This window comes from Crocuta crocuta, unplaced genomic scaffold (assembly GCF_008692635.1).
Source record: "Crocuta crocuta isolate KB4526 unplaced genomic scaffold, BGI_CrCroc_1.0 scaffold466, whole genome shotgun sequence".
Classification (NCBI taxonomy): Eukaryota; Metazoa; Chordata; class Mammalia; order Carnivora; family Hyaenidae; genus Crocuta; species Crocuta crocuta.
In genome coordinates this window covers 8275068-8288146 of record NW_027529672.1, presented here as the reverse complement: position 1 = coordinate 8288146, position 13079 = coordinate 8275068, and the positions used below count along the sequence as shown (strand labels likewise).

Here is a 13079-nt window from a genome sequence, read left to right as displayed (position 1 = left end):
CGCCTGGTGACCAGCAGAGGCCGTGGCTGCTGCCCGCGAGGGTGAGGGGGTTGGACTGAGGATTCGCTCGCACAGTGGCACCATTCACCGGTGGCGGGGTGGGCGGTGGGGGGTCCCTCCCTGCGCTGTCCATGGAGCAGCTGCTGTGTTTAGTCCCGGGTTACCTGCAGGTCTTAGATACCAGCTGATATCGCGAGTCTCCCTCCGAATAAAGCTCTAGAATGCCGCCCCTTTCGTGGTGCAGAGAATAGGCCACTTGGTTTGGCAGAAGGGAAATCAGTCACGTTTGTGGTTCTGCAGGATTCTGTATGGATCCATTAAATAGCACTTCAGTGCTAATAGGTTCAAATTTTTACATTCTCACTCACTTTTATCTGTTTGCTCTATTGATCTCTATGAGAAATGTGTTATGTCTTTCCCTAAAATACGAATATCTCAGTTTTACATCATATCTTTGTCATTTTTTGTGTGTATTGGTTCATATAGGTTTGGAATTGCCATACTTCCTGGAAAACTATTAGTTTTTACATCCTGACCTTCTTTATACCTAATGACGATGTCCATTTTCCCTGCGGGGGGTGTAGCCTCCTGGAGACCAGAGGCCTGCCTGGCCTGTTGGCTGCTGTCACCCCCTTCCCAGCATGGTGCCTGGCCCAGGAGAGGTGCTCCGCAAATTTTTGTTGAACAGATGGATGGATGTTAAGACCATGACAGCCTCTCTAAAGTGGGCATGTTCAGATTTCCAGGATTTGCCGGCTCTTTCTTCGTAGGGTCTCCCAGCAGTGACGGGCAACGTGGTCCAAGAGCTGGGTCAGGCCCAGGCCAGGTCCCCCCTGGATCAGTGTGGGGAGACGTCAGCAAGAGGGAAGGGGCGTAATCCGGGAGGCAGGGGGAGGTTTCCAGCACTGAACTGTAAGGCCTGGTATCCTGCACCAGCCTCTTAAGAGGAGAGTTAAACAAAAATAAAGCAAAAACAAACGTAGTTCTATATGATTGTTCAGAAATGAGTGAACCTTTTCTTAAAAGGGGAAAGAATATGAAAGGGACATAGTGAAAGAAATGACCTTTTTTTGGCCAAGACGGAACAAAGGGCTCTCAAGCTTGAAACCACTGAAAAACCAAGCAGCACGTGAAACACTGTTCACGACACTGGACGATGGGTCACGGCGGGAAGCAGGGCCAGGAGGGCAACCAACGGGCGCGTCCTGGTGCCCCCCAGCTCGCCGCCTGGGCCCGGACGCGGCAGGCGGAGGGGGCGCGGGCGAAGCCGGCCGTCTGCCTGGACTGAGGAGGGGCTGGTGGTCAGGAGGACACGGCGCTCCAGCTGAGGGGACGGAGGAGCCGAGAGGAGCGAGCTGCACGAGGGGAGCGCGGGAGAGCTCCGGGTCCCGTCAAGTCCCCCTCCGCCCCCCCCAGTTCCGGTCAGAGGAAGGCGCACAAGCTGGAGAGAGCGCCCCCTGCAAGGAGAGCAGGGGACAATCTTCAGAGGTTACACAGGGCTGAGAATAGTGCTGGAGTGGAGTTTAAAGCTCTTAGATCTAGATCCTGGCTTCGTGGCCGCTTGACAGACACCTGTGTCACACAAAGCGTCGCCGCTGCCAGCCAGCCACGCCCCGGAGCCCAGGGCTGCCGTCACTGTGTAAGCACCACGGCACAGTCTTCGGCTCCACGGCTGCTGCCTGGGCGCCTGTGCATCAGACACTAGTGCTGCCGCCACCGCTAGGGTGCTTGCGACCCAGGCTGGGTGCCAAAAGGGACCCCCGTGGACATCCTTGTGGGAGGAAAAGTGGTCGGGAGGCCCCCGGCAGCCTTCACCACCAGAGACTCCCACAGACCTTGAAACTAGAGACCAGCTGCCTTGCCTGTTGCGGAATCCCGCAGCCTCGGCTGGTGGAGCTGCACAGAGACCGTGACACTGGAGCGTCCCTAGGACTGTCACCGCCACGTCCTGCCCACTCACAGGCGAAGGTCTTCCCCCACCAAAATCTGGAAAACATGACTACTTCCTCAAGCACACAGACATCAGCACAAGAAACACAGCACATCGAGGAGACATGACCTCACCAAAGGAACACAACAGTGATCCAGCAGCCTACTCCAAAGAAATGGAGATCTATGAATTGCCAGAGTTTGAAATACTTGCCTTAAGGAAACTCAGCAAGCTACACACAGATGCACCGTGAAATCAGGAAAACCACATGTGAGCAAAATGAGAAGTTCAATAGCAATAGAAATCATAAAAAATCATCAAATGGAAATTTTGGAGCTGAAGAATACAGTGAAGGAAGTGAAGAGTGCAGTGGAAAGCACCAGTAGCAGGCCTGATCAAGCAGAAAAAAGAATGCGTAAACTCAAAGTCATATGAAATTACCCAGAGGAGGAAAAATGAAAACAAATAAGGGAAGCCTACATGAATTACGGAACACTAGCAAGCAAAACAGTGTTTGCATGATGGGAGTCCCAGAAGGCATAGGGAAAGGGGTGGGAAACTGATTTAGAGACAGAATGGTTGAAGTCTCCCCGGATCTGGGGAGAGACATGGGCATCCAAGTACGTGAAGCTCATAGGTCCCGTGGGTTCAACCCAGGGAGGACTTCACCAAGACATACGATATAATAAAACTGTCAGAGTTTTATCATAAAAATTATTATACAAGAGAATTTTGAAAGCAGCAAGAGAAACTGATTTAATACAAGGGAACTGCCATAAGGCTTTCAATGGTTTTATCAGCATAAATGTTGCAGGTCAGGAGAGAATTGGATGATGATGTTCAAAAACTGCCAAACAAGTATATTCTATATATACTATATATATTCTATATTTCTTTTAGAAATGAAAGAGAGATAAAAGCTTTTGTTCTCAGACAAACAAAAGCTGAGGGAGCTCATCACCACTAGACATGCTTTAGGAGGGATGCTAAAGGGAGTTCTTCAAGCAGAAATGAAAGGATATTAATTAGTAACATGAGAATATATGAAAGTATAAAATTCACTGGTAAAGGTAAGTGTATAGTCACATCAGAATACTCGTAATGGTGGTGTGTAAGTGACTTCACCTGGTATAAAGTTTAAAAGACAAAATTATTAAAAATAATTCACTACAATAATTTGTTAATGGATACGAAACATTAAAAGATATAAATTGTGACATAAAAAAACGTAAAATGTAGTGGGGGAGGAGTAAAAAGGTAGAGTTTTTTTGTATGTGAGTGAAGTTGTTTCAACTTAAAATAGATTGTCATTACTATAAATGTTGTATGTAGCTTTTTGTAACTGTGAAGCACAGCGCACAAAAGAGTGAAAGAATCAAAACTGATCACAATGGAGAATCATCAAATCACAAAGGAAAAAGAACAAGAGAGGAAGAAAGGAACATAGGAAGTACAAAAGAGCCAGAAAAGATGACAATGATAATTTCTTACCTATTAACAATTACTTTAAATATAAAGGGTTAAATTTTTCTATCTAAAGACATAGAGTACTGAATGGATTTAAGAAAAAGACCCAACTATGTGCCCGCAAGAGACTCACTTCCACTTTAAGGGCACACGTGGCCTGAAAGTGAAGAGACAGGAAGAGATCTTCCATGCAAATGGTAACCAATAGAGCAGGGGTAGCTACGCTAATACAAAAATCAAAAAGCGTAATGAGACAAAGAAGAACATTATATAACAATGTGATAAAGGATGCAGGCGAACAGCCAGATGAAGAGACGGAGGGCGAGGTCTGGGAGGGACCCAACCAAGTGGCTCCCTGTCGAGCTGGTGGCTCAGTCTCCTGGTACACGCACCTGTTTACCAACCCAGAGGCTCCCTGAACCCCACACTGTTGGCATTTTATGGAGGCTTCCTCACGTAGGTGTGATCCAGTTATGAATCCAATTCCAACCCCTGCCCCCCCTCTCGGAGACAGAGGCAGGGCTGGAAATCCCAAGCTTCTAATCATGGCTTGGTCTTTGTGTGACCGGCCTCCACCCAGGAGTCCTTGGGAGTCACGCCGTTAGAAGGAAAGATGCTTCTGGTGCTCTGTCACTCGGGAAACTGCGAGGCTTTCAGGAGCGCTGTGCTGGGATCCGAGGCAGAGACCGGCGATCATATTAAGTCACGTCGACATGCCTACTAGAATGGCTGAAATGAACAGACTGACCGACCGCACCAGATGTGGGGGGACGATGTGGGCGAGGGGGGCTCTCTGTCCGCCCAGCCGCTGGGGACGCAGAATGGCACAGCGCCTTTGGAAAAGCTTAGCAGTTTTGTGAAAAGTGAAGTAGATGCCACCCAGACAAACCCCGGGCTCCCGCTGCGACTCACCTCCGCCTCCGCCAAGCAGGGCGCTCCCATCCTAGCCCGGCAGGGACCAAGTCAGAGAAAACACATTTGCCAAACTTTATAAGAGTTTATCTGAAGTTGGTGTATTTATGTAAAATTTCAATGGCCAGTGAAATGGACTTACTCCCCCCATGATTAAAAAGGTAATGAAAAAAAGCTACTTTTGCTTTCTCACTTAAGGTTTTGCATTTTAGGGGAACAATTTTAAGTTTTCTAAAATATATGTTTGTGTTCTCTTATGGTTTTTTGTTGCGTTTCTACCTAGTGCATTAATATTTTTAAATGTTGCTCGAAGTTAATGAACGTGTGGTTGCTTTCACTACAAATCCCCACGTGTGTGCCCACAGGACCCTGGGAAGCTGATTGAAATTGAATGCCTGGAGTATGAACTGGAAGCTTTAGAACTCGAAAGTAAAATGAAAATCTACGTCCGAACAGCTGTTGAGGTAAGTTCTTGAACGGGAGTCAGCGTCACTGAGCGGTTTCGCACGTGTCCAGGAAGCTGCTGGCCCCCGGGTGTTGGGGACCCAAGGCCAGCCTCCTGTGTCTCGGGCCCCCCGGTGTACACAGCCTCCCCAGCAGGGTCCCCACAGGCGGGCCCCCCCCGGTTCCCGGGCCAGCTCACCTAGTGGGCGTATGGGGGTCACGTGGCCTGGGCAGGGGTGGGGGGTGGGGGTGAGCTCCCCAGAGCCCCCCACTTCCCCAGTGCAGGTGCTCGTCCCCATAGCCCCGTGCACTTGCCCTTGGTCAGGCCTTCGTGTCCCTGTCATGGCTCTTTGCTCTCCGGACTCGTGTCCAGGAAGACAAAAGTCGCTCTGGGCCACAGCGTGGGGCCATCAGCCACACGGGGCCTGGAAACTGAGGGGCTCGGGGTGGGCGGCAAGGCTGCCCGGAAGGGGGGCAGGCAGGGACCCGGGGGTGGGCAGAAGAGGGTTGCCAGAGGTTGTTGGGGACGCAGGGATCCCTGAGTGCGTGGGGAGAGGCAGGACCCCAGGAGGGCGGATTCAGGGGACCCTCCCCCGGGAGGGTGCGGCGCTCACTCACTGTGATGGCCCCATCTGGGAGCGGGGAACGTGTGCCGCCCTCCCCACCCGCAGTCAGAGAGGAGGCAGCTGCCTCTCTGAGGAGCTGGCGTGGCAGCAGCTGCCTGAACCTGGTGGCCACGTGAGCTTGGTTTCACTCTCCCATCTGCTTGTTTAAGCAGTAGGATTTGGAGCGGGAGCCACTGCCAAAAAAGGAATCCGGAGACTATTTTAGACCGTTCGTTAATGAGAATTTTGCAGCTTAAAAGGAAAAGAATCTGTTGAAACAGATTTGGAGCCAAAGCAGGCACTCATGGGATTGGCTCGTGGCACCGCAGAGAGCCTGGGCGCCCGGAGGTCCGCGGCCGGGCACAGGGCCCCGTCCCCCGCCCCCCGCCCCTGCGGCCGGCTCCGTGTGGCGCCTTCCTTGCTGCCTGCGGGATACTCGTGTTCCTCTCGGACTTGCTCACGCGGCTCCTCTAACAGTGACCTTCCCGTCTGGCACCCGGTAGGCGCCTGACAAACGCCGTGTAGAAGATGGTTTACAGAGAACACTTCGGCCCCACGCTTGATCAGGAGACGGCAGCAGATGCCGCAGTGCGTGTGGCCCTGGGGGCTGCAGCGGGGGCGTGTTGAGCACAGCCAGGCGGCTTCAGGCACCCGTTCATGAGGCAGAGTGCGGGGAGGCCCCGAGGCCCCTGGTGGCCAGAAGCCGTGGGACGTGGCCGGGTTTAGGACCTGCGGCAGCCCCCGTGGGCTCTGGGGAAGCGTGGGGCTGGTAAGCCGGTTCCACACATAAAATGCGGGACCAGAGCCTGCCTGGTGGGAAGCGCACACACAGCACAGAACAGAGGACGTGTTCTTTGGGTTGTCCACGTAATGGGCCATAGGCCACAATGAACGTGTAAGGCTGAGAAATATGCTTGCGTGGAATCAATTCATGGAGGAGAACCATGTCCGTGGGTGTGCAGAGGCCACTGCAGGCTTTTTAAGGAAGCGTCTTATAGACAACCAGTCCCTTCTAGAAAAGATGATGTGGACCTTTGCCACAGTCGGGCTCAGACCTCGGGTCCTGGCTGGCCCTCCAGCTTCCCGGGCTCGGGACCGGGCTCCCCACGTGGTACGTGGGACTCGCCTTTGGGCTTCACAGACCGGTTGGTGTGTTTTGTGCAGGCCCAGCTGAATATAATACAGAGACTTGACGTCGCACTCCAGCGAGCCATGCGCCTGGGTGACCCGAGAGTCGTCCACGTGGTGTGCACCACACAGTGGAACACATGTCTCCCTTTGCTGCAGCACAACCTGAGACGCCACCTGCGGAAGCCGCTGACCAGCATCGCGGATATCCTGGAGAAGGTGGACAGGTGGCCTATGCGTCCTCATCCTGGGTGGTCCTCTCAGAGGGGGAAGTGTGGTGGCAGAGGGTCGAGGCAGAATCCCTCAACACAAGGAAAAGATGAAATCCGGTTTATTTCCCCCAGAAGTGATGCAAGCAGGACACCCCGCCTGTATCAGACGGGCTTGCATGGCTGCCACTGGGATGAAGCCATCCGTGTGCCCCACGTGGGGCTTGATGTTCCCCCACTGCCGGCTAACGTGAAGCAGGGGCCAGTCTGGGTTCCAGCACCGAGGGTCCCCGAGCCTGCAGGCACGCGCGAACAAGATTCAGATCAGGTCCGACCCCCAAAGGCCAGGGCTGGTATGCGGTCTGTGTTCTGCGAGCCCCGATTAAGACCCTGCCATGGCCGCTGTGTGGTGTGAAGCCAGCATCCACCACCTGGTGTCAGGCGCACTCACAGGTCAGGGTGGGTGCTGTGGTTTCCGGATGCCGCTGAGGTGGTCGGGACCCTGCGCCTTCTTTCCTCACTAGGTTGGAGGCATGTATCGCACACTTGCTGAGCACCTGCCCTGAGCCAGGCACCACAGCAGACCCTAGAGACATGCAGTGAAGGGGTACGGCCAGGCACCTGAACCCACGTCTACACCTGCATCTGCATCCATACCTGCACCTGCACCTCCACCTACACCCATACCACGCCTGGACCTACACCTGCTCCTGCACTTGCACCTGCACTTGTATCCACACTTGCACCTGCATCCACACCTGCACCTACACCCGCACCTGCATCCACACCCGCACCTGCACCCGCACTTGCACCTGCATCTACACCTGCACCTACACCCACACCTGCATCCACACCCGCACCTGCATCCACACCTGCACCTGCACCTGCACTTGCACTTGCATCTACACCTGCACCTGCATCCACACCCGCACCTGCATCTACACCTGCACCTGCATCCACACCTACACCTGCACCTGCATCTATGCCTGCACCTGCATCCACACCCGCACCTGCATCCATACCTGCACCTGTACCTACACCCGCACCTGCATCCACACCCACACCTGCATCCACACCCGCACCTGCATCCACACCCTCACCTGCACCCGCACTTGCACCTGCATCTACACCTGCACCTGCATCCACACCTACACCTGCACCTGCATCTATGCCTGCACCTGCATCCACACCCGCACCTACATCCATACCTGCACCTGCACCTACACCTGCACCTGCATGTACACCTGCACCGGCATCCACACCCGCACCTGCATCCACACCTGCACCTACACCTGCACCTCCATCGACACCTGCACCTGCATCCACACCCGCACCTGCATCCACACCCGCACCTGCATCCACACCTGCACCTGCATCTACACCTGCACCTGCATCCATACCTGCACCTGCACTTCCATCTGCACCTGCACCTGCATCCACACTTGCACCTGCATCCACACCTGCACCTACACCTGCACCTGCATGTACACCTACACCTGCATCCACACCCGCACCTGCATCCACACCTGCACCTACACCCGCACTTGCACCTGCATCTACACCTGCACCTACACCTCCATCTGCACCTGCATGTACACCTGCACCTGCATCCACACCCGCACCTGCATCCACACCTGCACCTACACCCGCACTTGCGCCTGCATCTACACCTGCACCTGCATCCACACCTGCACCTGCACCCGCACTTGCACCTGCATCTATACCTGCACCTGCATCTGCATCCATACCTGTACCTGCACCTCTATCTACACCCACGTCTGCACCCACTTCCATCTACACCTGTGCCCACACCTGCACCTCCATCTATAGCTGCACCTGCACTCATATCTGCACCTACACCTGTATCTGTAATCACACCTGCACCTGCACCGCATCTACACCCGCACCCGCACGTCCATCTCCACTCTGCTTTCAGTAGGCCAGCTGTGCTAAGTGCAAAGAAGGCAGTAAAGCAGGGAGGGAGGGCCGATGGGTGCTGTTTAGGCAGGGTGGTCCCCGTGGGTCCCTGAGAAGCTGACTTCCTGTCAGAGCCCAGACAGAGGGGACAGCCTGGGGGCTGGGAGGGTGACGCTCCAGGAGCAGAGTCCTACATACATGCAGAAGTGGGGCCTGTCAAGTCCTCCAGGGACAGGGATTATGCCAGGGGTGGTGTCATCAGAGGACCTGGCACAGAGGAGGTATTTTCAGTTGTCAAATGGCTGCTCTGCTATTGAGAACAGTCTGGACAGAGCTGGTGCTGGGGCGCAGGTGAGGTGGCGGCATGGAAGCCAGCATGGGCCGGGAGGGACGGAGCTGCGGGAGGCTGGCAGCGGACCCACAGCCCCTTACAGACACCCCTGTATTGAGAGGCAGTGGGAATTGTGCGTCCAGGGCTCACAGGGGCCTCCAGGAAGGTCACCTGGGCTGCGGACAGGGCCTGAGCCCAAGGCGGCACCCATTTGAGAGCAGGAGGGCAGAGGGGGCCTTGAAATGCCTAGAACGGACAGGCTGGGCCATGGGAGGAGGATGCGGTCCTGGCTGGTGGGCCCTGGACTGCTCAGGGCAGGGGCAGTGCCAGGTGGGCACGGGCACAGGTGCAGGGGGCAGGGCGAGGGGTGGCTGGAAAGCACACGTGCCATGTTCCCAGCATCCTCGATTCCATCAGTTCTTTGATTTCACGGATTCTCTAATTCTTTCTTTGGCCTGCTTTTAATTTTAATGAGTAAATTTTTTATTTCCTCTTAGCTTTTTTTCATATATGCCTGAGTTTTTTAAATAACTGGTAGTTTCCCCCTTTTTCTCTGCTAATTCTCCTGACATTGAGACCCGGTTGCCCACAGTAGGACGCACGCGTGGGAGCATCCACATTGCTGACTGGCCCTCTAACCCCAAACTGTGTTTCTTCTGTGGCTGTGAAGACGGCCATGTGCCTTTTCTCCCTCGTTCTTTACCTCCTGAATTACGCTGATTGAGTTTGAGGGTTGAACCAACCATGCATGCTCTGCGACGTCCTAATCTTTTCACTCTTTAATGTATTGCCAGGTTTGACTTCCTCCCCCATGTTCTGTTAGAGGGTCTTGTGTGTATGTTCGTGAGGACATCGGCCTGCGTTTTTCTTCCTTTGTCACGTTTGATGTCAAGGTCATGCTGACTTTACAAGATGCATTGGGAGCTGGGAGGTATTCTCACTCCTTAGAGTAGAGCGCCCTGGGCCCGGGGCTGTGCCGAGTGGCTGCTTCTGGCCGAGGCGTCCAGGCTGCCACACTCCCCGTGGCAGGTCAACGTGAGGAGCCCTGATGGCAGCTGACAGCACCGTCCGTACCTGTTGGAGGGCTCTTGGCAGCTCCTGTCAATGTCCCCTCGCTGGCTGACCCTGAGGTCAGGGCTCCCCGGGCGCAGTGTGCTCATTCTGGCGAGTGCCAAGAGGCGTGTGGGCCCCCGGCTCCAAGCGGCCTGGTGCCTCGCACCCCATGTCTCCTGAGCTTTGCTCTGCGTGGTTCCATATGCATGTCCTCACGTTTGGGGCTGTGTCTCCTCACGCCCTCTTAGCCTCTAGTGACCCCCTGCCTTGAAGACCCCAGTGCACAGTGTTAACCCCCCCTCCCCCCCGATGCACAGCCTCCTCCTCCGTCCTTTCAAGCCCCGTCCTCCGTGCACCTTGAGAGCGTTGAGCACGGCCTGGAAGCACGTGTCGGGTGAATGGTGCCGTCTGCCTTCCACCTGCTGTGACCACCTGTGCGGGGCCTGGAGCCCCGGCCCCGATGTGCTTCGCGTCCTGCTGAGCTGCTCTTCGGCCTCACGTCTTCTGCTTTCCCTCTGCTTCCTACGGCTCCTTCCCTGCCTTCCTCGAGGTTAACTTTTAGAATTCTGCCCACTTCCTCGGCTGTGATTCCAGTGGGCTGTTCGAGGGCCGATACCACGGGTCCTCAGGCAGCAGAGTCCATGAGGGCCAGTTAACGCACGCGTCCCCGCGCCCCAACAGCAGAGCCCCCCAGCCCTTCTCCCTGCTCAGCCCNTTAACTTTTAGAATTCTGCCCACTTCCTCGGCTGTGATTCCAGTGGGCTGTTCGAGGGCCGATACCACAGCAGAGTCCATGAGGGCCAGTTAACGCACGCGTCCCCGTGCCCCAACAGCAGAGCCCCCCAGCCCTTCTCCCTGCTCAGCCTGCTCCCTGCCTCTGCGCGGTTGTGGCCGTGGATCCTCCTCCATGGAGTATGACGTCTCCTCTGAAAATACGTCCCCTTACCTTGTAGTGCTGTTGTCTGGTCTTGGCAGCCAGTGGTTTTCTTCAAAAAGGAGAAGATTTCAGAAGGAAACAATGGTTTCTTATGTTCACCTCCTTCGTGGCCAGTCCTGCTGGCTCTCCGTCCCACACGCCCAATCTCAGCCCAGAGATACAGAGATACAGCCCAGAGATAGAGACTGACTTTGCCTCATCCCCGTCTTTGAAGAGTATTTTCGCTGGTCACTGGGTTCTGGGTTTGCAGGTAGTTATTCTCTTTAAACACTTTGAAGACGTGGTTCTACTGGCCATCAAGTCCCTGATGTAAATGTGCGCTGTTTCCAGGGCGCTCTGTATGCCGTGAGTCTTCCTGCTCCTTCTGTTTTCAGAGTCGTGGTCATGGGATTCCTCGGAGCCTTAAAAACTCCTTCCTGGGTTTGCTAGATGCTCAGATAGATATGTGACAGGGCATCTCGTCAGGTTTGGGAAGTTACTGGCTGTGACTTCGTCATTCTCGCTCTCTACCTCCTGGGACTTGAGTTGCGAGTGTGCCATCAATACTGCCCACAGGTCCCCCAGTCTCCGCTCGTTTTTAGATCTTGTTGGGTCTGTCTGTGCAAGAGGTGATCCGCTTCCACCGTGCCCTGTCTGCTGTGAGCCCTGAGCAGGCGCTTTCCTCTCACGTAGTCTAGTTCTGAGATTCAATATCTGTTCTGTCCTTGGTATTATTTTCCTTCAGGGTTTTTTTTAAATAATTTTTTAAAATGTTTTATTTATTTCTGAGAGAGAGAGAGAGACAGCATGAGCAGGGGAGGGTCAGAGAGAGAGGGCGACACAGAATATGAAGCAGGCTCCAGGCTCTGAGCTGACAGCACAGAGCCCAACGCAGGGCTCGAACCCACGAACCATGAGATCATGACCTGAGCCGAAGTCGGGCACTTAACCGACTGAATCCCCCAGGCGCCCCTCTGTCAGGTTTTTGATGTATTTGTATTTTAGTAGGTGTATGAAAGGATTTATCTGGTAAACTCAGCATGTGGCCTTTCCTGCATCCTGACTGTGGTCACATTTTTCTCGTCCTTGCTCACCTGTGCGCTGGACGCTGTGGGCAATGCGCTGGGGGGTGCTTGGGTCTGTCGTTTTTTCGGGAGAAGTTGATTTTTGTTGTGAAGGTGATGAGTTAACCACATCTGGTGGCGAACAGCCACCCGCTCGTCCTTTTTCTGGCGTCATAGAGCCTCTCCCTCCTTCCAACCCAGGACTCCAGTGGCCCAGGCTGTGCTCCGATGTCGTCTCCGTGGCACGGCGGCCCCGTGCTCGAGCCCCAGGCAGGGCTGGCAATCGTGGGCTCCGCCTGACCCTCCTCCGGGGGCCGCGGTCTCGTGCTGCTCGGAGCCCCATGCCGGTAATGCCGCCTCATGGATCTGGACCCACTTTATGGGTGTTACGTGTGGCAGTTACCACAGTTGGAGGAAGAAGTTAAGCCTGAGAATTGCTCATTTCTAAGTCCTTTTCGCCTGCCCATCCCTCCTATTCCGGCAGCTGTGGCTCCTTCATTCGCCTCTTCAAGCGAGCGGTCATCCGTGTCCCTCGGTGGCCCCTCTGCCATGTGTGGCATTGACTGGCCTCTGCCAGCTCCCGAGACGTCCTCGTTAGCCGCCCCAGAACCGTGGCCCTGGCTGCCGTCTGGACTCACGTGCGAGAGTCGGGGGGCCCTGGCTCTCCGCGAGGAGCGTGGAGCGTCTCCCGGCACTAACCAGGGCCACAGGGACTTCCTGCCTCGTTGTCCCTGTGCTCACAGCAGGCCACGCAGCGTTTACGCCTCCACCTGCGCTCAGTCAGCTCAGGGGTCCTGTGGAGCTGGTCTTCAGACAATTTGCTGGATTTGCCAATGCTGGTGTCCCGGGGCCTGACCCCCTGACGCGCGCTCTCTGTCTCCTGCGGACGGAAGGGCTGTGAGGACCCCTCACTGACATCCGTAGACACTGGCAGAGGCAGAGTGAGGGCCCGCGGGGCATGGTGGCTGTTCTGAGTTGGGGGGTGCGCCCCAGCTGCTAGGGCCTGAGCAGGGGCGCCCTCAGAGGGGCGAAGAGCAGGCTTCTGGTCGCAGGCTGCAGGGACGGCGGGCTGCCGGGAGCAGTGGGCAGGGGGGGCTGTGGCG

General features: G+C 55.3%; 1 protein-coding gene across 1 annotated transcript in view; it reads left to right on the top strand.

Annotated features, from left to right (window-relative positions):
• CFAP46 (cilia and flagella associated protein 46) overlaps positions 1–13079 on the top strand; it is a 111596-nt gene that overhangs the window by 29153 nt on the left and 69364 nt on the right. The window contains exons 21-22 of the mRNA XM_077762922.1: positions 4675–4773; positions 6523–6713. Of these exons, the coding sequence (XP_077619048.1) occupies positions 4675–4773; positions 6523–6713 (290 nt within the window). The remainder of the gene's footprint in view (positions 1–4674; positions 4774–6522; positions 6714–13079) is intronic.